Here is a 25,547-nt window from a genome sequence, read left to right on the forward strand (position 1 = left end):
GGAAGTGCCGAAATTTCCCTGTGATATTAGATTCATCATTCTCCTCAGATTACTAGTCTTCGAATAGGTTACCAAGCAGCCCACCTTACCTAACCCTAACCTAACCCTAACCTAACCCTAACCTAACCCTAACCTAACCCTAACCCTTCAATTCACAGGTAAGAGCCTTATGCAAAGTCTTGGTGACTGATGGCGAGGTGACCTTGTATAATGCCAGCCGGCTCAAAAAATATTACAACCGTCATAAGAGAACATCATTTTCATTGCTGTTTATTTGTTTAGAAAATTAAAACGATGAAAACAATTCTCATTGAAATAATAAATGCCGTGTTCAGACAAATACAAGAAGTTTACGATACTCAACCATCACCTCGTATTACAGGAAGGCCAAGGTAACCGAAAGAGAGAGGAAAATGAAACGCAGCAGTAAAGACATTCATTAAGAGAACACATCACCTGATAGAGAGAGAGCAAGAAGGCCGGGGAGATGAGATTCTCCTGTCACAGCTAACAAGAAAGTGCGGAGCTTGGGAAGAGGATCACGCCCTTCTGCTGGAACCTCACAAGGGTACCGGTGGGTCTCCCGAAATTCCTCCGCAGCCCACGCAGTCCTGTCCCAGAGAACAGGCCCAGGGAATAATCTCACCTCTGGGAAATGGAGCAGATGCCTACGGTGATTGTCACGGGTTCAGTCACGCAAATGGGTGTTGTTGTTTTTTTTTGTCAGGACCACCTTGGTCAGTCAAAGGCACCATGCAATACGATTGACAGGGAGATTTTCCCTATTGGTAAGCTGCTCAATTACAAGTACTGAGGCCACGGGAAAAAAACAACAAAAAAAAACGAACCAAAAATGAAGACGACTCCAATAAAAATGTGCTTGTTAACTGATGATTAAGTAAGTCTGTACTATTGTCCTCACTGCCAGTGCTGCGTTGGGTCTTGTCCGTTTTCTGACGGGCGCCTGCGGCAGACGCCTAAGCCAGCGAGTGTCTGTAGCTCCTGCGGCTCTCGCCCTCCTTCAGGAAGGTCCAGATGAGCGTGTTGACGATGTCGGGCTGGTCCTGCTGCAGCCAGTGGCTGGCCCCGGAGATGATGTTAAGCCGGAAGTGACCGCGGATGTAGAGGCGGCACTGCTCCGCCATGTCCTGCTCCAGGAAGGCGTCCTGCTCCCCCCAGAGGAGCAGGACGGGACACCGGATGTCCCGCCTCCTCAGGGCCGGCGAGCTGGTAGGAAACAGCGGACAGCCACAGCATGTCTGGGGGATCCCCGCCTGCACCACTGCTATCATAGCTTTCATTTTATTATTTTTTATCTAGTTTCTATTTTATTTTCAATTTTCATTTGAAATCCACTTTTAGTTTTAGTTGGTGTCCAGCGTGGCTTTATTCATTTTTATTTTAAAGACATATTTCTATTTCATTTTATATAATTTAGCTTCTTTTTTAATTTTTGTAATTTAACTTCAAGGGATAGACTGAAAGTTCAGTTTGCCTGATCATTAGAGAATTTTGCACGAACCCACCGTGTACAAGGTCCTCAAAATGGACGAAACATATTCTAGAAATTCCAAATGGTCATGAAATATCACTTTAACTAAATAGTATATAAAAATGCTAACAGTTTTTACATTTTACATTTATCTTATCTAGTTTTGGAAGCCATATTTATAGTTTCATTTGGTTGTAGCTTTTAAATGTTTGTATCATTTTATGAAAATGTTGTTATAGTTTTAGATTCTGTTAATTGTAATAACGCCACAGTGGACTCACTGCAATAAATAACTGCTAGTTAATGTATAAAACGATAAGCTTCAAAGGTTGCTGTAGGACCAGGAGGATCCATGACCTAAAATGGTAAAACATACAGTTACAGGGCTTGAAACATGGTCACATGTTTGGTAAGCGGCAGATAATGGATGTATTGTTTTGTTATTTTTCATGGTGGGAAGAAATATCTCCTCTGCTTCCCTCTGTCATAGGGAGCATGTTACCAGACGGCCAGTTGTAGGCACCTTCCGTCTCATGCCTTTTTATCGTAACGTGCCTGTGGAGGCTTGAATCTTGCAATACTGCAGCGGAACACTAGAGGGCAGTCAGGATGCATGTCGCCAGCAGAGGGTGCCATAGGAATAGTAAGTGATACATGCCAAATAACGGGGCGGGTAATGCCCTCCCCCTGCCTCTCTCACCTGAACATGTTCCTGTAGTAGTTGAGGGGGCCTGTGAGGGCCCCAGGCTGGGAAAAGTAGTACAGGTACGCTTCCACATCCTCACTGGTCAGCCCGCTGCCCTTCCGGCCAATCCCAGTCCTGCTGCTGGTGAATAGGCTTTTCAGAGCCTATAGGGGGAGACACTGTCAGTGGTGGGGGGTCACGCCCGTGAATACCCGCCGTGTTCCCCATTCCTTGCATCTGGATTATCTGGGCTGCTGGCCGGCCACATGCGCATGCCACGTCACCGTAGTCACAGTGACAGCTGGTCTCCATGGTGATTTTGGGCTCTGGGTGAGAGACTGTACGAGGCCTTTAACATCAACCTTGGACCTGGACCCTGCATGCGTGCTTGCCCCCCCCCCCATTCTGGGACTGAGAGCTGGAGCTGAGTGCCTAACGGTCAGAGCAGCACGTGGGCTGCCCCCGGCATTTCCCATCACACGTACTCAGAGAGCGAGGATTCCCAAAGCAAACGCACAAGGACCTCCATTCAGGCTGTGTGTGCACTGACAGCGCTTTCCATTGGCGTTGATGGGAGCCCTGCAACCACGTCCCCCGCGCTCTGCAAACACGCGGCGTCACAAACCTATTTTAATTATAACGTTGCCCTTGAAATAGCTACCTTTGCTTACGTGCTTCTGGGGGTCAGGGACGAATGAAGAAACATGCAGAACAAATAAATGAAAGACTGGTACCGTGTGTGTGTGCACTGTTTAGTGAAAGGGGGCCTTTTTAAAAAAAATCGGGGCCTGGATCTCTTGGTCTGTTTCCATGGAAACCTCTGGGGGCACGCCACACACCGCTCACCTTGAAGTCGTGCATGGAGAAGACCAGCTCGGGAAGGCGGGGCAACTGGAAGAAGAACATGTAGCTGGACTTGACCAACTGGCTGAGGTGTCGGGGGGTGTAATCTGAAATGACAGACCGGTCCAAGTGGGGCGGCGGGGGACATTTCTGTTGTGCCTTTTGGCCTCGGCCGAGTTAATGATCGCCCGCCGTGGACTTTGTTTTCAGCTCACGTCCAGTTGGCACATTTTTGTGTATACAAACACACATCCACATGTACTCAATGACATCAGTGAAATCCCTTTGGTCATATAACCCCCACCACTGCCATTATTTACCGTAAAATAAAGGGGATGGAAACATCAAAAATGGGTTTTTGGAGGGAAATATTTGGTAGACTCAGGAACTGAATGTCCTCGTTTTACAGCTTGTGGTCTGCATCAACATTTATCAGGTTTCGTCTCAAAAATTATGACGTCTTGAATAATCGCTTGCATGAGCAGCTGCGATCACGTAGGTTGAAGCGCGTGAAAACATACCTGCGAACACGGAGGGGTGGGGGCAGTTCAGGACGATGAGCTTGGTTACCATCTCGGGGTAGTGGATGGCGAACAGCCAGGCCAGAAAGCCACCCAGGTCATGGCCCACAAGGATGCATCTGTTATAGCCTAGTCGCAGCCAAACAAGGGGGTGTGTCAGGGCAGAGAGGAACGACAAGGTGGACCATAAAAGCTGAGGGTGACCTCTGTTCTGGAAGGTGGCCCAGACTGAGAAGCAGCTGAACTATGAGATGTACACTAGACCTATCAGAACATGTTTCTCATGGCCCCCCGGAGATGTGGAGGTAGGTGTGGAGATGGGGGTGAGCTACACAGGTGTAGACGTGCTGGTGCGGATCCTGGCACCCACCCAGACACTCCATCACGTCCTTGATGTCGGCCAGCAGGTAGTCCATGCGGTAGCTGTCGGTGGATGTGGGCTGGTCTGACTCGCCGTACCCCCTCATGTCCACGGCCACCACCCGGAATTCGCTCTTGAACTCCCGGAGCTGGTGACGCCATGAGAACCTGCGGGAAGCAGGCCGTGCGGAGTGGAAGCAAGAGACATCTCTGCGTGCCTATCTAGGTGGGAGCCAGCTGGTCAGGTGACAACGCCGGTGCACCAGCATGACACAGAAACAACTGTGACAAAAGAGTTTGCGTCGACCGCTTGGGAAACACGCTAAAATTCTGTCATGGTGAAGGATTTTTTCATCCCACGTTTGTTGAATCCTAATAATTCAACTATTAATCTTCCAGAATTGGTGATTTCGTAAGATCGCTGTTCACTGTTACCGATATATATTCACATGATTACAAATGTCATTGTTTGGGCTGAAACCTCCCCCTACAGGTAAACCTGGCCTGACCTTTGTTCGGTGGCTGCAAACGTCCTCTCAGACCTTCTCCTTAACGATTTAAGGGATCAGGAGATGCCGCAGTGTAAGTAATGACTCAGCATGACAGTGACGCTTGAAAGCACAAGTGACACGAAGCACAAACATAAAGTCAGTGCTCCAGGGCTTCGGCCTGAAGAACTCAAGTTACTTAAGAACTTTTTGTGATTAAATGGAGGCAACAATGTCGGGGAATCCAAGATTTAAAAAAAAAAACTCAGTCACTAGTAGCATCATTTGCATAAATTCATGTTCAGAAACTGCACTATTCTGCATGAGTTTGTTTGTTTGTTTGTTGAGTCTCATTGTATCAGAGAGGCACCCAGATCCAGCCCCTTCTCTGTCTTCCTTGGGTGCCCTTTGTACTACCAGGTTAATATAGAGAAGCACGGAACAAACAATAAGGACATGGAGAGCTGCAAAGATGGTAACTTGCAGTCTGGAATTAGGTGCAAAATTGCACGAAAGAGAAGTTTTGAAGAGGTCGCGGTTGCCATGGAGACAAGAATTGTGACCGCGGTGACCTTTGCAGTAGGGACACGGTGAGCATCGTCCTTGTGGATAAAAGAGAAGGACACGTGTCGAGCTTCTGCAGAGTGAGAATCCTGACTACACGTGTACCCCTACAGACTTCCTCTCGGATATCCCTACATGCCGATCTCTACATACATGTGCACTAGCCAGGATCGCAGAATCAGCGTCACCATCTGTGGACCAGAGAGCGACCGGCAAAACGTGGAAACCGTAGGATCAGGGAGATGAGTAAGGTGGAATCTGCTAATCACTATGGCGCCCATCGCCTGGCATCAACGCACAACCGTCACCCTCGAACCCGAGGGTCAGACCGTTTCGAACCTCATAAGAACATACGTTTACAAAGGAGAGGAGGTCATTCAGCCCATCAAGCTCGTTTGGAAGGAGAACTTAACTAATAGCTCAGAGTTGTTAAAATCTTACCCAGCTCCGATTAAACCCAGGATTTTAGCTTGCGCTACACTCACATGCCCTCCAGCTCTCAGGCGCTTCCTGTTTGCTCAACCATCTTCGTCCCGCCACTTATTCTGTCCATTTCGTAGAAAACGTTTAATTAATAATGAGCCACATAAAGAACGATTAGCTTAATATGGCTACTGGGATCCATTCTTTCTAGAGAATACACAAATACCGCGGTTGATTCTACACAAGATGACTGGCTGTTAAATATCCAGGCAGCAAATTAATACCAATCAAATTATATTAGTACCGATACCTAGATCCGCTTAGGGTTACTCTAGAAAGTAAACATACAAAACTGGGATCTCTGATGGAATCTCAGCTGATTATTTCAGTCCGATGTCAGCCCTGGATTTTGTAATTGTTATCAAAATAAACATCATATTCAAATAAACTATTAATTAGACTCTATTGATATTCTGTTGAAGACATTTTGGGAGACAAAGGTTTCTAGCCAAACAGAGCACAAACACACCCAGGGGATAGTATGTCAGTGCAGTGTAATCAGCTCCTAAAAAACAGCAACTAACATAAACTGGGACTAACCAAAGCCCACTTTGGGGTTGTGTTTCTAGATCACATGCAGCCCTGGTTTCTGTCACATCTTTCAAAACCTGATACTAAGACCAAGATGGGACTTTAAAATCCTACAAAAACTCATAGAGACAATTATATTGCATTTGGCTTCATTTCTCCAAAACTGAAAGATGTGTTAGGCTTCTATAATAAGGGCGGATGTATTGTGGATCTTGTTCTTATTATACTGAAGCAGGGGCACCGCTAGAGGTTTTGCGCCCCGTGAAAGCATTTCATTTTAAGTCTCCAAACCAATGCAATTATGTTTCCAATTTTAGGGGGCCGTAGAATCTATCTCCCCTTTACAGCGCCTCTGTTTTGTATCTGTGCCTGTGTAATGTCTTACCAGAACTCGGGGAAACCATGGAGAAATAGGATGAGAGGTTTTCCCCGCTCTCCTGCCGCGACGTAGTGGAATCTCAGGCCAGATTCCTGGGATTGAGGAAGGGGGAAAGAACACGCGTGTCAGTACGCTGCATTATGTGTAAAACAAAAACTTTGGCTTCTTTAATTCCACACAAGTCTGAACCAGATCGCCCATCGCCGAGTTGAAGGTCACGCGGTGCGCCAAGCCTCCGCACCGCCTTATATTGTTATGAAGCATGAAAACGTGCAACCTTCTATTTATTAATTTAAACATGTTTAGGTTAAAGCTGGGGGTTTCCGTTCCGATGGTTAAGCAGTCCAAGCTAATTGCTGCTCCAGTCGGCCAATATCTAATTACTGGTATCAAGGCACCAAATAAGGCGAGAAGAACAAAATACGGGTTAATGCTACATATTCATATAGGGGCCCAAATTTAATGCTAAATATATTTTCAAAAATATTTAATACCAATCATAATACATCGACCATAAAATGCACTACTGCTTTGCATTTTAGGAGTCGTATCTTGCGTACGTGTATAGATGTAAAGGCAGTAAAATCGACGCTGGAACAGCGGACCGAGATTAAAACTACAGGAGCCGCGACTTTCCCGTAACAGCATAGAGAGCAAAGCCAACATACAGCCGATATAAGGGGACCGCTCGGAACGGGGGGGCGAGGAGCTGTCCTCAGCACCAGCTGGGTAATCAATACACGAAATACAGGGGGACAGACTGGTACCGCGTTGGAAATAAGGTGACTGCGTTACAAAGATCGGGGGGCCGCTCCAGTCTCACCCTCCGAGATCGCGGGGGAGGGACACTCCAAGCACAAACACGCAATGAAAGGAGCGAGAGGAGCGCCTTACCTTTATTTTGACATAACAGTGGGTTCCCAAGGACGTGTCGTTGAGACAGGCAGGGGCAGTCTCTCGGATTTTCCAATGAAATGCCCGAGACGGCCTCGCAATCGCGTTCCAGCAAAGTTTAAGCAGCACACAGCAGGTGCACAGCGCACAATAGCTGTAGATCAGGGACCAGAAGCCGATGCCTTTGATTTTGCCCGTTAACGTGAACGTAAACATGAGCAAGCCGCGGAGCAGCTTCGCCATCTTTACGCTACGGTGTGCAAAACAGCGCGCGTCACGTCGCCGGACGATTTTCGCTCCGTTAAGCGGTTAACGGCGACTGAAAGTGCATGACGGAGGCAGCGCCGTCCGCCCGATGACACCCCAGCGCGGACCGAGACCCCCGCAACATGAACTCGAGTCAGACGTCAGGATTTACGCCTGCGTGTGTGTATGGGGATGGGGGTGGGGGTGGATTGCGATTGCAGGTTCATGAAATTAAACCCTTAAGATAAGGGAGTTAACCAGTATTTATGATAACCTCGAATACAGGCGGTGTTAATCAGAAACATGCGCAAGTCTCAGGAAAAATATATTAATACTACTACCCCTATAACTAGTACTACTAATAATTAATATAATAGAAACATTTTAATCCCCTTTCTGCGTCCATTCATCCTTCCAGTCGTTTAGGCCTATCTTTGAAAATGAAAAGCAATAAATGATTTAAGATTGCAAGACAATTGTTTAAAACTGATATATTTTTAAGTTATGGGAAGGCGTTCTTTACAGTGACTTGTGTATGGGAAAGAGCCAGACCTTTGCCCCGGATGAATGATGAATTCACATTATGGATTTCTGTAACATCTCGGAGAACCAGAAGCACGTTCTGAAGCACTTGCAGTGATTTATTTGTTTTTCTCGGTTTCCCGAGGCTTCTCCTACCATTGGGACGTCGCTAATAGGAAAAGTGGTTATTGGAAATAGATGTACGTATGCTGCATCAGTCATCCTTACCCCACATGTCAACACGTATTCCTACAAACAAATCCATCTCTGTCTGTTGTGATCCAAAGCTGCAAATCTAGAACTCAGCATGATTCTGGGTCCAAAGGTTCGTGGTGCAGAAGAGGCCATCTGTCTGAACTTCACACTGCAAAATGTCCGAAGTCCTGGAGAGCACATCGTGTGATGTTGGACTGGGAAATGAGGGGCTGTGTGTGGGGCTGGGAGCAGACTGGGTGGGGAAGATGGAGCTTCGGGGAGCCGCTAACGTCGGGTATAGAAATGAAGCACCTAGAGTGGCGGTCGCTGATGCGGTAGCAGTCACAGTGCCTTGGGTAATGCTGTGGGACTTTGGGGAGGCTCTGGGCACTCTATACTGAAGGGTTTTCCTTGCAAAAGTCTCCTTTGCCAAATCTTACAAGGAATTGTGGAAGTGTTGTGTCGCGCAGCAGTGTTCCGAGGTTGGAGTCAGGATTCCCATCCAAGTCTAATATCCTGTAGTTACAATGGCACTCAAACCATGACGGATGGGGCACTGCCACCGGCTAACCCGAGAGAGGCAGGTTCGACAGTCCGTCTGCATTTATCACAGCAGGGAGGCGGGTCTTATCTCCATTCCTGTGATGGCTTTGCACCCTCACTGAGGATCAGATGTCTCAGAGTGTGGGGACAGTTGTGTCGGCCGGGGAGAGTGTGTGTCCAGTGAGGAACGTAGAGAGAATGTTATGTGACCTTGCAGGTTATGTACTGGTTAGCACTTGAGGTGGGGGTCCGGCCCACCCCACTAAAAGTCTGGCCAGATGTGTGCTATGAGCTGTCGCCAATTTTCACTTATAAAAATACATTTAACGTGAGGCCCTACTCACTACTCACATACTCACTACTCACATACTCACTACTCACCTACTCAATTGCTTATATGGTTACCTGTCCAGAATGGAAGATGGACTTTTCCAAGTTATATACATTTATTTCATTCCAAAGACCAATTCTTTCAACCAAATTATTTTCAGCCATATTTCTGGAATGTACCCAAAGTTTGAGAAGTGTGCAAATGTAAGTGTAAGGGTCTTATTGGCCAGTACGCGCACATTATCTCTCCTGGCTAGTTTCGGAATTACTCCAGTTTATATATCATATAAATTAAGAATAGTGGTTTGAGTGGTGATGTGAAAAGTACAATTTTAACACAAGGGGGCGCGAAAGGGTTAGGATTTCTCAATCGTCGTACTGCTTGTATGAAGTGACTGATTTTTCCATCCATCTTCCGAAATCGCTTATCCTATTTAGAGTCGTAGGGCGTCCGGAGCCTATCCCGGAGGCTATAGGCGCAAGGCAGGGAATAACCCAGGACGTTGCACCGACCCATCGCATGGTACACTCACGCATAATTCACACACATGCACACCTATGGGCAATTTGGTAACTGCAATTAACATCAGCATGCTTTTGGACTGTGGGAGGAAACCAGAGTGCGCGGGGAAACCCCACGACAACACGGGGAGAACATGCAAACTCCGCACCCACGGAATCATGGCGGAGACTTGGTCCCACAGGCGTGAGGCGACAGTGCTGACCAATGCACATGCCGCCCGTGGCTGATTTTTATTTTATAACTAGTGAAGAAGCCGTATTAACTTACGAAAAATTAATTCTGAAATTACAGAAATAATAGAATTCAGGAGACAAGCAAATATTATAGTGAAGAAATTGCCCAATAAACCCGGAGTAGTGGGTCCCTATTCAGTTCTGCTACATCAGAGAGACATGGCTAATTACAAGCTAACTTCGCTATCCCTGCCCCACACACAAGTCCCAGCTGTCCTTCAGCTTCTGATTGACTGAACACACCTGATCCAGGTAATCAGCAGTGTGTGGGGCAGGGATAGCTGGAAAACAAGCAGGGCAGTGGGTCTCGAGGACCGAGTTTGAGAACCACTGGTCTAGGAGGTGTGGATTCTATATTTTATGTATTTGTTGGCTTGAAAATTTGTTTCTGATGACTTTCTGATAATTATTATTATCAACAAAGAAGTCAAATAGCAAAAGATGATAAAGCCCCTTGTAATGTTTTGAATATTTCCGGAATGGTTACGATCAATGGGTTTTTCCTATTTTCGATATGCATGCAGCTTTATTTTTGAACCACTGGGTGGCGTCCACACTCTAAACATTCACGTTTCTCTTTGACAGATACTAGTAATACAGTTAGACGTAAAGTAAAATAAAATGATTTTCCATAACGGACCCAAATAGAAACGACAGGAAGTAAATAAGTAACACAATGTACAAATAATAAAAAAGCAGACCTAGAAAATACAGTGGCCCTCTGTCATATTAATCACTGAGGAGAATTCTAACCCCCTGTGAAAGTTTTGCTTCTCACTTTTCTGACGGAGACTTCTGAGGGGCACCGGAGCCGATTCAGTCCCCAGGGCGGCCTTCAGACAGCGAGGCTCCCCGGAACTTTAAACCCCGCGTTATACCACTTGGCTGAACTTGGCAAGCTGATGACGTGGCTTTGTAATGGTCGATGCGCAGCTCAAAACCCAGCCGACAGAAGTTAGCAACGAAACGCTAGTTTGCAGATGTAATTCATTCTTATATCTAAACTGTAATCGAATAGCTAAGACACGGAATGACTACATTAAATTAAAACATTACTTCAAGTGATGTACTACCACAAACAATCTTTTTAAGAGAAAATGCACCATTCTTTCAACGGATAGCCTACTGACGTCAACAACTACAGTTTTTCTATTAGATTTGATGAGCTAATTTGTAAAATATGGATACGCTCTTATGCAAGTTGTCAAAAGAAATCAGCAGTCACTTTAACATACAATGTTGCATTTCTTAAGCAAAGGAAAAGGAAACAAAACTATTTTCAATACTGATCAATCAGTTTTAGTTGCACGAAAGATCAAACCCAGCGACTCCACGTGGCCCAGGTAAGTGATTACAAACTACGGGCCCTGTCACCGCAGGTTATGGAGTTAACAAGACAATTAGACAATAATATTTTATGTGACTGTTTGCTTGCAATGGCAGCTTCAGGCGGTCATTTCTGAGAAATGGATGCTTATTCTTTTATACTATTTTTTGGACTTACATATTGGGTCTTGATTTAAGGAGGTGTTATTATCGTAACTCAATCCATTAAAAAATATTGTGACAGAGCTTTAAAATACAGGTGTAGGCGGACATTTGAACACCGCATTTTCTGCCACCGTGACATTACGCGTTTGCCGCCAAGACGCAGCCTAAATAAAACATGCAGCGACTGTCGCCTGGATTTTTAATGCGGTTAAATAAAATGTCACACACACACACGCGAACGAAGTCAACGCCAGCGCGTAGTGGGCTTTTCGAAAACATCCCATAAATCTGCCGGGAGAAAGAGTCCTATTTGTGCGCAATAACGTTTCTAGCAGAGCGCGCCGCAGACTGGTCACCAGGGAGCGTCTGCGTCGGAAGCGGAGCGGCAACGCGCTGCTCCTGGCCGGGAGCCTCGCACTCCTCCGCCGTCTCCTCCAGCTGCAAGGACAGCGAAGAAATGCCTCGCTAAAAGTGTATGCCATAAACGGACAAGAAGTATTTTCACAGCCGTGAAAACATTTTAAGTCTCAAGAATCCTACTGGATATTTCGAATATCTAAAAATGTTTGGACCTTTGCGGAATAGAATAGGAATATTATATGGAGGTATCGCGAATACCGTGTGTAATGTAAGACCGAACGCACAGAACACTCCAGACTATTAAAACATCATCCGTCGTGAGCGCAAACTGTGGCAAAACCATTGTGAGTTTATGGCAAGGACTGACAATAAAAATCAAATGGAAATTAGTACGGTTCGTATTTTATTTAATTTATTTGACGAAATATATGAAGAAAGAGGCTGCAATATTATCTATAATCTTCCTTCGTATACCTGAAGATGTCGTTTGGAACACCTGGGGCCCATTTAAACATCGTATATTAAACCAGGCATATTTGTTTAATCCCTTTCTTGCTAACAGGAAACAGACAGAAAAATATGTATAAACACGCACTTGTAGTAGACAACAATTTTTATTCCAGTAAGTCCTCTGAATGCTTGATAAAATTACAGGGATAGAGTGGTGTTTTGGAGAGAAATGCTTCTTGATTGATTTTGTGTTAGGAAGCAGGACCGGATATTTCTGTGGCTTGGTGTCCGGGATCCGTGTCTCCTCAGATATACCAATTACACCGTCCACGTCATTCTAAACTTGAGAGATTGTTCTACAAAATACTAAAATATAGAATTATGGGTTTTTTATACCGGGGAACATTCTCATTAATTATTAATTAAATGAAAGACTTGATATAGATTAAACGAAGTAATATTTGACCAGTTTCCGCATCTCTATGCCGGTAAGAAGGCGTACATAGTACAGGTCGCCACAAGGGGGCAGTGGTCGCCGTAACCGACAGATTCTGTGAGTAAAGTTGTATGACGTGATTTTTTATTAATAATATTTATGTCTACAAAAATCCAGCAAAGCTGTTGGCTCAAATAGTTTAGTATTGGAGTTCAGTATGTAAAATGTGAAATTAGCTCAGATTTAAGAAGAACGTTGTTGCAAAATTGGGGAAAATTGGTTTCCAAGACCAATACACAATAATTTCTGCAGTCTGAATAGCCTGCTGCTGTCAGGATTGGAGAGCGATAGACTGTTGTCCAGTAGACCCAAGCCTAGTGGGTTACGTTCTGCGTGCTCAGTCACAAGCCGGATCTCCTGTGTTGGACTCTCAGCGACACGCTTGTGACCTCTGACCCCAGAAGCTCTCGGTGCTCATGGACTCATGTCTTCCCGATTAATGCCTGAGATCCCAAATAAAGCCACATTCAGCGAGTCTGTCATGGCTCCTGCAGTGACCGCTGGAGGATTTCTGTGGATGGGGTGCGTGAATGACTCTGACGTTGATGACAGAGGCCTGGCGTGAGGTTCCTGAGACCCCAGGCCTGGGGTGCCCCCCCCCCCCAGGGATGTTGGGGGAGGACTTTGGTGCTGAAGTCATTGCCCTCCCCCAAGACTCCTCAACTGTTTCTCTTATGAAGAATTCAGTAGGGAGTTCTGGTGCTGTGTCACACTGCTCTTTGTTTGTCTTGGAAAATCTCCATTGACTGTCCTCTCAGCCCCCCCAGCTCGTTAAGTGAGCCCCATCACATCCTTGTTGAGGGCCTTTGTCCCCCTGCTGCCTCTCCTCCAGGGGGCGCAGTTTTACAGCCTCTCGCACCACCGACTCTCATTCAAACAGCTGAGACTGCAGAGAGGGAACTCTGGATCCTGGCCCGCAAACCCACCTAGAACATTCCACAAGACCCCCCCCCCGCGATCTGACCCAGCTTGTGGCCCAAGCAGCCTGTGCTGGCTGACATCTCTGTCGTCTATCCAGCGGGTGGAAGCGGATGAGGGACCCGGTCGGTCCGCTGTTCTGAATGTGGATTTGGTCACAGTGGTGTGTGCCAACCCAGCCCTGGCACACAGTAACCAGCCAGGGGAAGTTACTGCAGACCCACATGTGGCATCCTGCATTTCCCCTGAGCTTCTCTGTGCCACAGCCGCTGGGCGAGTCTGCTGATTGAGCAGGTCGCTGAATTTACGAAATTCTAACTTGATTGCCACCCTAGAGGGAAAAATGTGACGACCGTTGTTTGTGCATAAATTGAAAATTGAAAAAGAAAACACTGAAGCTTTCAGCCGATACTCTGGAACTGGCTCGTGCCCGAGTTTATGTTCGCACGGTCTGGCCAGAATAAACAGTGACCCCTGTTCGTTTGGAGGTGGGACCGGCATGCGCCTCGGCAGCGTTCTCACTGGCCGACGCGTCCCCGGGTCACCGCCATGAGGCCAACATCTCGGCTTTAGCGCGGCGCGCCGAATGCCTGGCAGGGGGGGCCCATGCCTCTTGGTCTAATATTCTCATATTCTTGTGGCGGGGCTTAGGGCCTGAACCCCATGACCATCTGCATTTTGACCTCCAGATCTCCCTCCTGCTCTCCCCATCTTTGCAGCGTTGCCATTTTTTTGAGGACATTTCGAAGACCTGCTATTTTGCCACCTCAAAGATGCAGTCTTCTGTTCGGAAAACAGCCGCCCAGCCAAGGAGAGGCAGAAGAAGAAGCGTTTGTCCAGAAAGACACAACCGGACCGATGGCTTTCTTTATTTCTGCCTTTTAAAAGTAAAAAGTTTGCGTGAGAATCTTGTCTCCTGGCTGAAAGGGCAAGAAGTAAACAGGAGTGAGGTAAAGGCAGGCGTGCGGGGCTGAACCCGCCTCTATCAAACACGCTATTCTGTCCACCACCAGAGCAAACACCAACAGGCCACTAAGCAGTAAACAGGACTGCACTCGGCACGGAGCGTTCTAGCTAAACATCCTCTGATGCCGCCCCCCCCAGTTCAAGCCATATATCATGCCAGGCCGGCCTCCAGCTGCCACAAGGAGTCTGCGCCACAGGCCAGATCAGTTTAGTGGCAGCAGGGTGGGGGGCTGGAAAACTGACATCAGTGTGAGTGATAGGGTGTGTCCTCTCTGACCTTCCTCCGAAAATGTGGCCTCCAGCCCAAGCGCTAAACCACGATTTCGACAGAGCCCCCCAGGGACAGCCTGGCCAGACCAATAGATTATTTTTAATGCTTTCATATCACCCCTGATGGAAAGAAAGAATAAACATTTGACTTAATGAAGAGGAAAGAAGCCGGTTACAGTTTCCAGTTTGATAGGGAAGTGTTTTCCTAGCGCGGTGTGTACCATTATGGAGACGGATACTGGGAACGTCTGCACGTCAGACAGTGGGACTCACTGCACAGAGTCACCGACTTTCAAAACACACAAAGCTCATAGAGAGTTTAAAACTATATGCACCATAGACTTAAGTATCTAGAAACAAAAAAATTAACTAATTTGCCTTTGCAGCCATCCAATAGCAGTGCATGCTGGGAAGGAGGAAGTAACTTGCAGTGTTCAGCATCACTTAAACCACACATTTGGCCACAGTCACTCCACTTCGGTAAGGGCAAGGGGCCCCAAAATTACTTTTTGAGTGGGGGTCCCGAAACAAGAAACCCACCCTTAGCTACAGACACCCCCCAGCTTGCCTGCCCATGCCATACCCCATACTGCTTTGGGGCCTCATGAGCTCAGACCTCCAGCTGGGGACCTCTGGCAACAGCTTCATCTGAAAACACACAGGGGTGAGTCCCAGATTAGACCTGTGTGTGTGTGTGTGTGTGTGAGAGAGAGAGAGAGCGAGAGCGTGTGTGTACGTGGTTAAAGTTAACTAACTGGCGTTAAATAATGCGCAAACCGCAGTACTCATTTCCTCGCGTAACAATAAGGCAAAATTGCGCCTTTTTTAAAGATGAAGCGATAATAAAACGCAGGCACATCTGTGACTTTTTATCACGTCCTTTCACCGTCTTTAATCCCATCGTTAGATCGCAGTTAATCATAAATTATGTAAATGGAAACAGAAGAGGGATTTTCAGAATTTGCCTGGCAATCAATGGGGAATTAAGCCGATTATATCAAAACACCGGAGACCACAGGAGCCCTGGATCAATTTCTGTCATTTTCCCCTATTTTGTTCAAAATAAACTCCGCTTGAGATAAACTTCCCATACACGTTATTTACTGCTCTTATAAATTCACACTACGAGCAGACACTCTGTATCATCGCAGAAGTAGATGTTATGGGAACACATTAGATCCACTGAGAAAGGTTACACGTCAATTTTACCTTTATTGTTCATTATTTTCATATATTCCTTGTCGCTGATCTCCGCCCACGTGCGAAGCCGGGAAATTAAATGTGAAATCAGCGCGCGATGGCTCCCCTCCACAAGGAGGACAGCGGGCTTTTATGGGGTCTCACCATATTACATTAGTGTGGATCGAGTCCCCAGTCTCGACAGAAAGCACGAGTTTGCAATGAATGGGCGTATGCAAAAAGCAGCCGATTGCAGAGGGTTAGACCAAGTGCAATGAAAAGTATTTTATTCCACTTTCATTTGGGTCGCCAAGAGCAACAATTGCGTACCGCCAGGCGCAAAGCAATGCCTTTGGGACGGGCTATAAGGTGGCCAAACCCGCCGTCTTACTCTGGGACGTTGAAATCCCACCTTTGGCCGTTCGCTCCAATGAGAGCCGAAGCGCAGCTTGAGTGATGGCGGCCCACACCCCCCCTTGCCAAGCTCCGCCTCGGCACGGCTCATCACTCAGGGCTCAGCTTAAAAACTTTTCAACTTTTTCGGTGACAGGAGAGTCGCCGACGTCAGCGTGGTAACCTGGCATTTCCGCGCAGTGTTATACTTAGCAGGAGCTGCGGACAAGCGTCTCAAATCCAGCGGAATTAAATTAAATTAAAAGTAAAATCGGCGAGGTTTGAGGCAGCGGGGCGGGATACCAAGTTCGCCTTCACGGGTACGTCGGCCGTCTGCATTACGCCAGTGTCCAGTGCAATCTGTGTACAAAGTTAAATAAAAACGCAAAACAGCGCTTTTAAAGTTATGCGAGTGAAACAGAAGCGGAGGATGTGTAGGAGTAACTTCACTGCAGGCGTGTTTACTTCGCAGGAGTAACTTCACTGCATGTTTACTTCGCAGGAGTAACTTCACTGCAGGCGTGTTTACTGCACGTTTGGCTGCTTTTGCTCCGCTTTCTGCTTGCTCAGGTTGTGCGGGTGAACATTCCAGAGCGGGACGGGATCATTATTAGGTATTAAATGTTAATTATTACTGCAGTGACAGCGGGCCAGTATTTATGCACGGGGGGTGGTTACGGGGCAGCAGTGAAGGCATTTTTGCCTCTAGGATGAATATGACATTCAGAAGTGGCGACTCCATCCCTCCATCTCTTTTTAACTGGCGGCACAGTCTGATGACTTTTACACCCATGTCAGGTTATCTGTAAATACAGCGTACGGTTCCTTTAACTGGGGGATACGTTTTTCTTAATCAAGACATTTTACTTTCGGCAAAAAAATGTTGTTGAGTTTTGGAGGAGAGAAAGCAGGGAAAGTGAGTGCATAGCTAGCGTGTGTGGAACCATAATGTGTAATGGGACACGGAGTGGCCGCTTTATCGCACTTGCTGAGCGTCACGGTTATAAGCGCTGAAAGTTATGTCCTGCTTAGAGTCAAATCGGGCTCTACTTACAGTGCGCGTTTGAAGGAAAAATCTGATTATACATAATTTTCAGTTCGTGATAATAAAGCCACCAGACAAGATAAAATTTTAAGCCGTATTACAGATATATTCCAAAGTTATTATTGTAAAATAATATGCATAAATTTGGAACGCAAAGAATTTTTTTAATGTTGACAACAGGTCAAACAGGTGGCTGTAATGCAAATACGTCGCAAAGTAATTTTAGCAATTAAACAAATGCGGTGCTGTTTTGGTGCCGCGTGTGTGACAGCGATAGAGACGCGCATTTTGCTGCGTCCTGCACACTTACCCACACATACAAGCAGCAGCCACCTGGCAGTGTTTAGCAGGGGTGTTTTTTGTTTGCAACTCCAAGACAACGATTGGCACAGCCAGATATCATGCCAACTATTTTCTATCAATTCAAAGCCCGTCTTAACGCATCTGGTAGCGTTTATATGAGATGTTACGGCTGCGTGTCTCCAGGTTTTGTTTTTTACGTGCTCAAATTAGTAATGCTTTAGTTCTGATGTAGATATTGATGCAGACGTTTCATGATGAGTACAAAAGTAAAAACCAACTTTCTGCTTTTTGCGTGAAGTGTACGCGCCTATATAGCCCATTAAAAATCGCGTGGCAGCCTGGTTTTTGATGTTACGAACGGTGTCACTAGATTTCAGCATGTTTGCTGATAATATTCTCGAAATAGCTGCACATAATGCAGGCGACCCACTGCGCCCAAATGTCTTTGCAGATAAGTGGCTTTATGTGCCACAGGAAGTTTAATTTACCGGCATGAGACAAATTCTTATTAAGCCGTTTCATGGGGCCGCTGAGACCGATCATGATTTGTTTGTTTGGCGGAGTGTCATAACCAGAACAAATTAGATGTATCTAGTTGAACAGCATGTGCCAAAAACCCATGAAATTCTAACAACATTCATCTGTTTCTGACTAACCAACGTGCCTGAAGCTGACACATTCTGCTGTTTTACTGCGTGATTATCTGTATTCAGATTCCTGACCGGTGTGCGGATAAACCTATTCTGACTTGTAGCTTTCGGAGGGGCGTAATCGATGCTTCTGCCAGGTGTGATCGCCGTGACTGTTCATACTCGTACTGCTCGCGGTTCTCAAAGCAGGAAATGCACGCCGCCTGTTCCAAGCACATGCACGTTGCAGATAAGTCGCGAGCAGCACGTGTGTGCGAGTGAACCCGAATGGAAGATTCCACAAAAATGGGGGAGGGCAGACTTACACTTCATACATGTATGGACCCATACAATAACCAAATGATGGCCTCCCTCGAGTTCAGCCTCGCTGCCTCTATATAATTTTTACAGCTCTACGGTCATAGGTCGCCTCCATCCAGCTCCCCCTGTTGGTTCGGGAAGGATCACTCCACACACACACGTCCATTCTGGGATGTTTATTTGAATAGATACCTTTTTTTCCGAAGGTGGATGTGAGATGGCGATGGCAGGGTGGGTGGGGGGGAGGCGTTCTGTCCAGCCCACAGGGGCTTGTGTGTTGCTTATATTTGTTTTGGGTGTGAAAGTGGCGTGTTGATCGTTCCTTCTCCGTTCCACAGATGTGAGCTTAGGCCTCAGGGAGGATGTGGGCTCCGGTGCTCCACCTTTGCTTCCTTATTTATTTCATCCTGTTCTGTAGCTAAGCTGCTGTCATGTCAGCCGCGTTCTGACTGGGATTCGTAGCTGTACCCCTCGGGCCCGCTGTAAACTTATTTAATGTCATGTGGCGTGCTTGCTGTCACTACACTCATCCCCGGTTTGATTTTGCTGATGACGGATGGATCTGTGGCGGGCAGCCAAATGGGCTGAGTCACACCCTTGGATGGCAGTCGGCGAGCGCACCTGAGCGGAAAGCTCCAGAAGAGCCGATTGGCCAATCGACGGCACGTTGACGAAGATGGTGTTGCCTAGCAACCGGCCTGCATGCTGGGACAGCATTAATGCTTGCGCTTACCTGAATGTGCCTGTTTATCGTCATGCGGACGTACATCTGCACCCACTTGGGTTTTTAAAGGGACAGTCACAGCTTTATTTCGCTTGAGCAGTGTGTCAGAGTGAGGCAGGGCACATGCCAGGCTTGAGCGCAGGAGTGTGGGGGTGCGTGCGTGCGTGCGTGCGCGAGTCACGCGGTGCTGCGGCGCTCTGCAGGGGTCCCTCGCAGCTGGCCGCTGGTGTCTGTGCGCCGGGCGTGAGGTCACTCGCAGTGAGGGAGTACTCCAAGGAGGCCCTGAGCGGAGGAGCAGATCCGCTCTTATAAACACATGACATCCCTGCGTTGTTTAGGCTGGGCCCCTCGGTTATTTATGAAAAAGCACTCTGTGCTTGATTAATGTCCCCCGCGGGGCCGCAGTACAGGCTCTGGCCTCTTTTTCAGACGGGTGAGAGGCCCCCGTACCTGCGACTGGGGGGCGGGGCTAACTCTTGGCCAGGTGTTCTTAACCCAGGCCGTGGTTGGGAGAGGCGGGGGCTGGAATATCTGGCCTGTTTCCTGTTTTATAACTCCATACCGTAATAATAAATGACATAAGTTGCCCGAGCTGAGTCTAGAGGTGGGACCCTAAAGATTAGACCTCAAAGTGAGGAGAACGTCTGGCCACCTGCTTCCAGGTCACCTTGGACCCGGGTTTCTCTTCTTTGCCTCTGATAATGTTTAGCCACTTGTTTTCATAATGGGGCCTCGTGAAAAACGACTCCATTGATGCGTGGCCTGGGGTTCTTCTGTTTCTCCTTCCCTGTGGGCCATGGATCGCCGGAGCACTGGTTTTATTCTGTTCCGGCCCGGCCTGATGACCTGCCTATATACTCCACCTCATCAGTACCCCATGGCAGTTAATACTTCTGTGCAGTTGGAGAGAGTTTGGGTCTGATGTGGATCCCAGACTGAGCGGTGTGGGGTTGTGTGCGGCCCGTGTTCTGCCGATGTTGGGGCATTTGCTCTGCACAGCCGGACTGGGGCTCTGAACCCCTTTATTCCAGCCTTTAAAATCGTATATTGAAACAGGACAGTAATTGATACTTTATTGATCCCCTGTAGGGAAATTATCTTTACACCTCCCTCAACTTGCTGTTTGTGGAGTACGGGCTGCCACCCGCAGCGGCGCCCAGGGAGCTGGGGGTTAAGGGTCTTGCTTAAGGAGCCGCAGACGTGCTGAGGCTGGGTTCGAACCTGCGACCTTCTGATTACAAGGACACAGGCTTAGCCCACTGAGCCACACGCTTGTTGGTTTCTCCACCCCCTGTCCCCTGTGAGATGTGTAATGGAGGCCCCCCCCCCCATGACACCAAGATTCGCTCTCGTGCCCCTGGGTTCTTTAATATATCCAGAGGGCCTCTGCTGGAGTCGGGGGGGCATTTATTGAGGTTTTTCAATTTCAGTCTGAAGAAGGGGGTGATAAGGATGCCCCCCTCCATATTTTAGCCCCGAAAATCCCTTGCTCTGCAGTTTGGATCCCCCAGGGCTAACCCCCGTGAACGATGAATCACCCCCCCCACCCTCTGTGCTTGGAAGTGCAATATTTGTCAAGATATTCCAAAACCCCCGTTTATCTCCTGCAGCTGTCAGTGCGTAAAAGGCTCTTTGTCCGCAGTGGCTACGCCCCCCCCCCCGCAGTGGCACTCCTGCTGCTTGGTGCTGCTTTGGCCTGCACTGACATCACTGCCGTTCCCCGGCCGCCCTGCTCATTGGACGCGGCTTTGACCGTGATGTCAGGGCTTTTAGCGCCGCCCTTTGTGTAATTTGGACGGCTTTCCCGCACGCCTTGCCCATTGTTTATTGTCTTGCCTCTAGGCCTCTGTGCCCCGACCTCCTCGGCTGTCTCCTCCCCGTGGGGTGAACACACGCCACGTTTTCACACCCCTCCCTAATTCCTTCTCCTGAAAGCCATGCCGTTTGAGGACGGCTGCTAAAATGCTGCGGTAACACGGGACTGAAATGGTGACCCATAGGATCCATAGCATCTTTCTGGGGTGTAGGGGGAGCTTAGCATGGTGTCATTAGCTAAACCGGTGCTTTCACAATGAGTGTTTCGGCGATAATCTCGTCAGCGGTCCGCAAGAGGTGACCAGCCCATCTGAGCTGGAAGGGCCAGAGGTCGCACTCACCCCAGAATGACAAGAACGACAAGGTTTATCCCCTTCTTTTCAGGGGCCATCTTGGATCATCGGCAGATTAGCGCTCGCTAAATTTAACTCTGTGTTCAGGAACGAGAGGGTTCTCCTTGTATAAAAGTCTGTCTGGGGTTGGCTCAGTCACAAACTAGTTTAAGTGTGGGCTGAATCATGGGAATTCTTGTGTTCTTGATTTGGTGGCTGGGAATCATGTTCATGGTTGGTCCGTGTCCGCCTCACCTCTGTGGGATTCCCCATTCTGCTTCTTATTAAGGTTGCTATAGCAGTCTCTTGTGCCCGGTGTGCTCTTGACAGACTAAGTTTAAGATGCTTCACATGGGAAGAACATTCTCTAATGGCCGCTGGGGATGTGTTGTTGACGTGCTGTTGATGTGTCGTTGTTCGGTTGTTGATATTCAGTCAGAGTTGAGTGGTGATTAATCGATCGGTAATGAGATACTGTACTGGTTATTCTGTATGTTTTACTTCAGTCCCAGAGTAATATTGAAAGAATTTGGTGACTCATCAATGCTAGCAGTTTTTTGGCTCAGAACAAGGGCTGGGCCCTTTGCTGTAAATGAAAAATGTTATATCTTTAATTTGACATCAGTGACCTGCCTGGACCACGAATGAATTTTGGTGGTGAAAAGAGTAAGAAGGGATGTCTGGGGTGACAGTGGGACATGTCTGTGTCTCTCAGCTATAAGGCTTTTTCAGCCCTAAGGTTGTGGCCCTAAAGGTTACCACAGAACCCTGAGTAATTCGTTAACTGTTAAATAACTCAACAGAATAGAATGACATTCAAAAGCTCAGTTGAGTAGGATGGACTAATCGTTCATCGTCCCGGACATCACAGACTCCCCCAGAAGTCCACCGACCACCACAGAGGTCACATGACTGGATTGTGAACTTTATCTCCAGACTCAGAGCGTCAGTTGTGTTGCCTTTTGCGTATGAGGTTGAGTTGATGATTGTCTTAGGTAGTGAAGAGTTTTCTGTTCTTCCACAGACGGGGATTTGAGAGTGAAAGACCACAGGAGGTTCTTCATCCTTGCACCTTGAGACAACCATAGCCTTAACAGAATGGCCAACTGCCTTCTCGTCCTGTTCCTTCTCCAGAGCCTCTGCCCCTTGACCACTGCAGGTAAGACTTGGACCGCTTCTGATTTGTTAGCACCTCCGGAATTTTTGGAGTCGTTCTAACCCAGAGATGTTAATGATTATAAAGCATTCCTTATTGTAGCGGCTGGTATGTGGATTCACAAACATTCTATTTGAAAAGTGCTGGGAGTGGCTTTTGTCTAAGTCTTCAAACGTATCTTGATATACTGATGACGGCATCATTTGGAGAAGGTACAGTGGTACCTTGGTTTGCAAGCATAATTTGTTCTGGAAACGTCCAAAGCACTCGTATATCAAAGCGAATTTTCCCATTAGAAATAATGGAAACTCAGATGATTCGTTCCACAACCCAAATATACTAATATAAAAATGATTAATACAAAATATAAAGTAAAAATACATAAAACCAATTAACCTGCACTTTACCTTTGAAAAGAATCGTGGATGGTGTGAGGGAGACGAGAGAGAGGAGAAGAGGAGGGTTATTTTGTAGGATGACTTTCACTATAACTAACAGAATCACTGCTATCTGTTTGCTCACTGGAATCTTTTTCTTTTTGTGCAACTTTAACAAGGAACCTATCCAATGACAGCTGTTTTTGTCTCCTTTTCGGAAATGCGGAAATGTGACATTGCATTATCCTTAAACAGATTCATTGCTCGCACTGCTACACCCTTATTCGGGTGTTTCTTTTCTACTAAATTTTAACTATACGAGTGAGGCACGCCGACTGGGACCGAGCATGGGAGACAATTACCCACAATACCGCAGCGTGAGAGAGAGAAGAACCATCGGCTCAGTTGTGATTGTCTGACGCTCGGCAGACAAAGCGCATACGTAATACTCGCATTGCAAGACCCCGCTCGTTTATCAAGTTAAAATTAATTAAAAAATTTTGCCCATCTTGCAAGACACTCGCAAACCAAGTTACTCGTAATCCAAGGTTTTACTGTAATGAGTATTTACATTTGAGCATTTTCTGGCAATGCAAACGGCAGACTGTAGAAAGTTAGTTAAGCTTTTGGGTTGCAGTCCTGGTGAGCAGTTCCTCCAGCTATGAGTGGTGGCCTGTCGGATGGCTGCATCACCTTCGCCCTCCTCTAAGGGAAGGGCATCAGCTTTGCCATGGGCGATGACTATGATCCCTGGAACAATGGCTACTTGTTGGTGGGTGCTGGTGGGGGCAGTCAGAAATGATCTTTCCATTCTGGAAGTTGACCCAACGCCCACTCCATGTCGCCAGTTGGTATGCTGCCATTCCATCACTCTAAGACCACAAGGTCCTCTGAGAGCAGCACCAAGGAAGTGCTGACAGTTTAAATTCCAGTCCTCAGATATGTGTGTCGGGTCCCCACTGCCCAGCGGTCCCTGGGCCAGCTCCAGGTCTCCTCCCTGATTTTTTCAGTTCTGCTGTTTATCATCGTCCACCGTATCCATAGACGTTTAAGAAAGCTGAAGTGAACGTGGTTTCTGCGTTATACTGCCGCGGCTCGGACATTGGGACTCACTTGGGTGAAAAGACGTGTTGAGTAATGCTAATTGCCACCCACCCCCTACCCCCAGCCCCCCTCTGACAGAGACAGTGAGGTCATGCTCCAGTTTTCCGCCCTCCCCCTTTTACAAGCTCTAGTGGAACGGTCTTGGCTGGGCCCGCATTGTTTTTCCTCACTCAACAGGCTGAAGTCAAATTGGTTAATATCCTCTACGGGGGGGGGGGGGGGGGGGGGTGAAGTGAGATAATGGGACACATAATGTTCTTGCAACATCTCCCTTTACACATGATGAGTAATGCTCACTGTGAGCTGTACCACCTTGGGCAGGGGGGGGGTTAGTGAAAATGAGTGGGACGTTCTCCAGATGACTTTTTAATTACTACAGCAAACCCTGTGATTATTATTTTGATGATTTATCTGCACACCTGGCTCTGGTCTCCTGAGAAACCTCCTCACCACACTGCCCTTGAATTCGATGAGGAGAGATTGGGATCAGGATTGGTGAGGATACAGCAGTTCTCACCGCATTAGGATTTGATGTATAGCTTGGATGTGTGAACATGATTCATCATTCAGCTTTTGGTTCACCGAGGACTGAGGTCTGTTCTTTTGGGAGCAGCTAGGTGGTCAATTTGGGCCCCACGCTGAATGCCATTAGCATAAGATAATTTTACCGTATCACAGTTGGAAATACTGAAAGGCATGTACAGGTTGAAAACCACCTGGAAGTATTACGATGCTGACACCTAGCTGAAAGCTGATTGGCTTCCAGAATGCCCCCTCCCCTGTCACTCACCGAATAAAAACATATCACTGGCTAATGATAAGGTTGACCCTGTTCTGTGAATTATGGCCCCTCTAGTGCCCCCCACTTTAAAAAGTCCTAGATTCACCCCTATGTGGCCCAATCAGGTGCTCAGCAGGGGACGCTGATGGTTTATTGAGGGTCGTCTATCAGGCCTGTCGTTTTCCAGTAGAAACAACCAAAGAGACGCTAATGAGAGGAGTTTGACTGGGGAATGTCAGCTGACTGCCGTGGCCAATGCTGCCGCTGCAGTCAGGGCTGTGTTTCTGTAGACGGCTAAATGCAGGTTTCGCTTTTGATTATAGGATATTAAAACCTTAATTTGACCACGTTCACCTTTTAGATGTCTATTTATAATGAGCCTAGGGGGTGTGGGAGAAAACTCCAGGGACACACAAGATGCATTTGACAGACTGACAACTTTTGTTTCTTAAGAGCGGTAAGGATGGGTAATCATGGGATGTAGCTGACCGAGAGCAGCCTTTAAGGCGCTGAAGGGGCTGTAGGTTTAAGGTCCTGCGTGTGAGGTGGGTGTTTAAGGTTCACAGTCACATGCAGTGGTACTCATCTCTGTGATATTCCATACA

General features: G+C 47.3%; 2 protein-coding genes across 2 annotated transcripts in view; one reads left to right on the forward strand and one right to left on the reverse strand.

Annotated features, from left to right (window-relative positions):
• Positions 1-254: 254 nt before the first annotated feature.
• On the reverse strand, positions 255-7,677 carry ephx4 (epoxide hydrolase 4). Its single transcript, XM_048990038.1, has 7 exons — positions 7,241-7,677; positions 6,353-6,438; positions 3,912-4,069; positions 3,542-3,670; positions 3,024-3,127; positions 2,193-2,341; positions 255-1,227 (listed from the first exon to the last, which is right to left on the reverse strand). Exons 1-7 carry the CDS (start codon positions 7,481-7,483, stop codon positions 978-980), a joined length of 1,119 nt encoding a protein of 372 aa, XP_048845995.1. The 5' UTR covers positions 7,484-7,677; the 3' UTR covers positions 255-977.
• An 8,798-nt stretch (positions 7,678-16,475) lies between these two features.
• The window catches only part of tgfbr3 (transforming growth factor, beta receptor III), a 65,679-nt gene continuing 56,607 nt past the window's right edge, over positions 16,476-25,547 (forward strand). Inside the window, exons 1-2 of the mRNA XM_048989067.1 lie at positions 16,476-16,675; positions 22,549-22,683. Coding sequence (XP_048845024.1) covers positions 22,623-22,683 — 61 coding nt within the window. The 5' untranslated portion in view covers positions 16,476-16,675; positions 22,549-22,622. The remainder of the gene's footprint in view (positions 16,676-22,548; positions 22,684-25,547) is intronic.

This window comes from Brienomyrus brachyistius, chromosome 21, assembly GCF_023856365.1.
Source record: "Brienomyrus brachyistius isolate T26 chromosome 21, BBRACH_0.4, whole genome shotgun sequence".
Classification (NCBI taxonomy): Eukaryota; Metazoa; Chordata; class Actinopteri; order Osteoglossiformes; family Mormyridae; genus Brienomyrus; species Brienomyrus brachyistius.

Bases quoted from the DNA above. Each gene is read 5' to 3' on its own strand.
- ephx4 (XM_048990038.1), bottom strand. From the start codon at position 7,483: ATGGCGAAGCTGCTCCGCGGCTTGCTCATGTTTACGTTCACGTTAACG. The intron at 4,070-6,352 runs GTAAGACATTAC...TGCTTCCCGCAG, and splicing joins CATGGTTTCCCCGAGTTCTG to GTTCTCATGGCGTCACCAGC. The intron at 3,671-3,911 runs GTGGGTGCCAGG...GGCTGCGACTAG, and splicing joins GGACGTGATGGAGTGTCTGG to GCTATAACAGATGCATCCTT.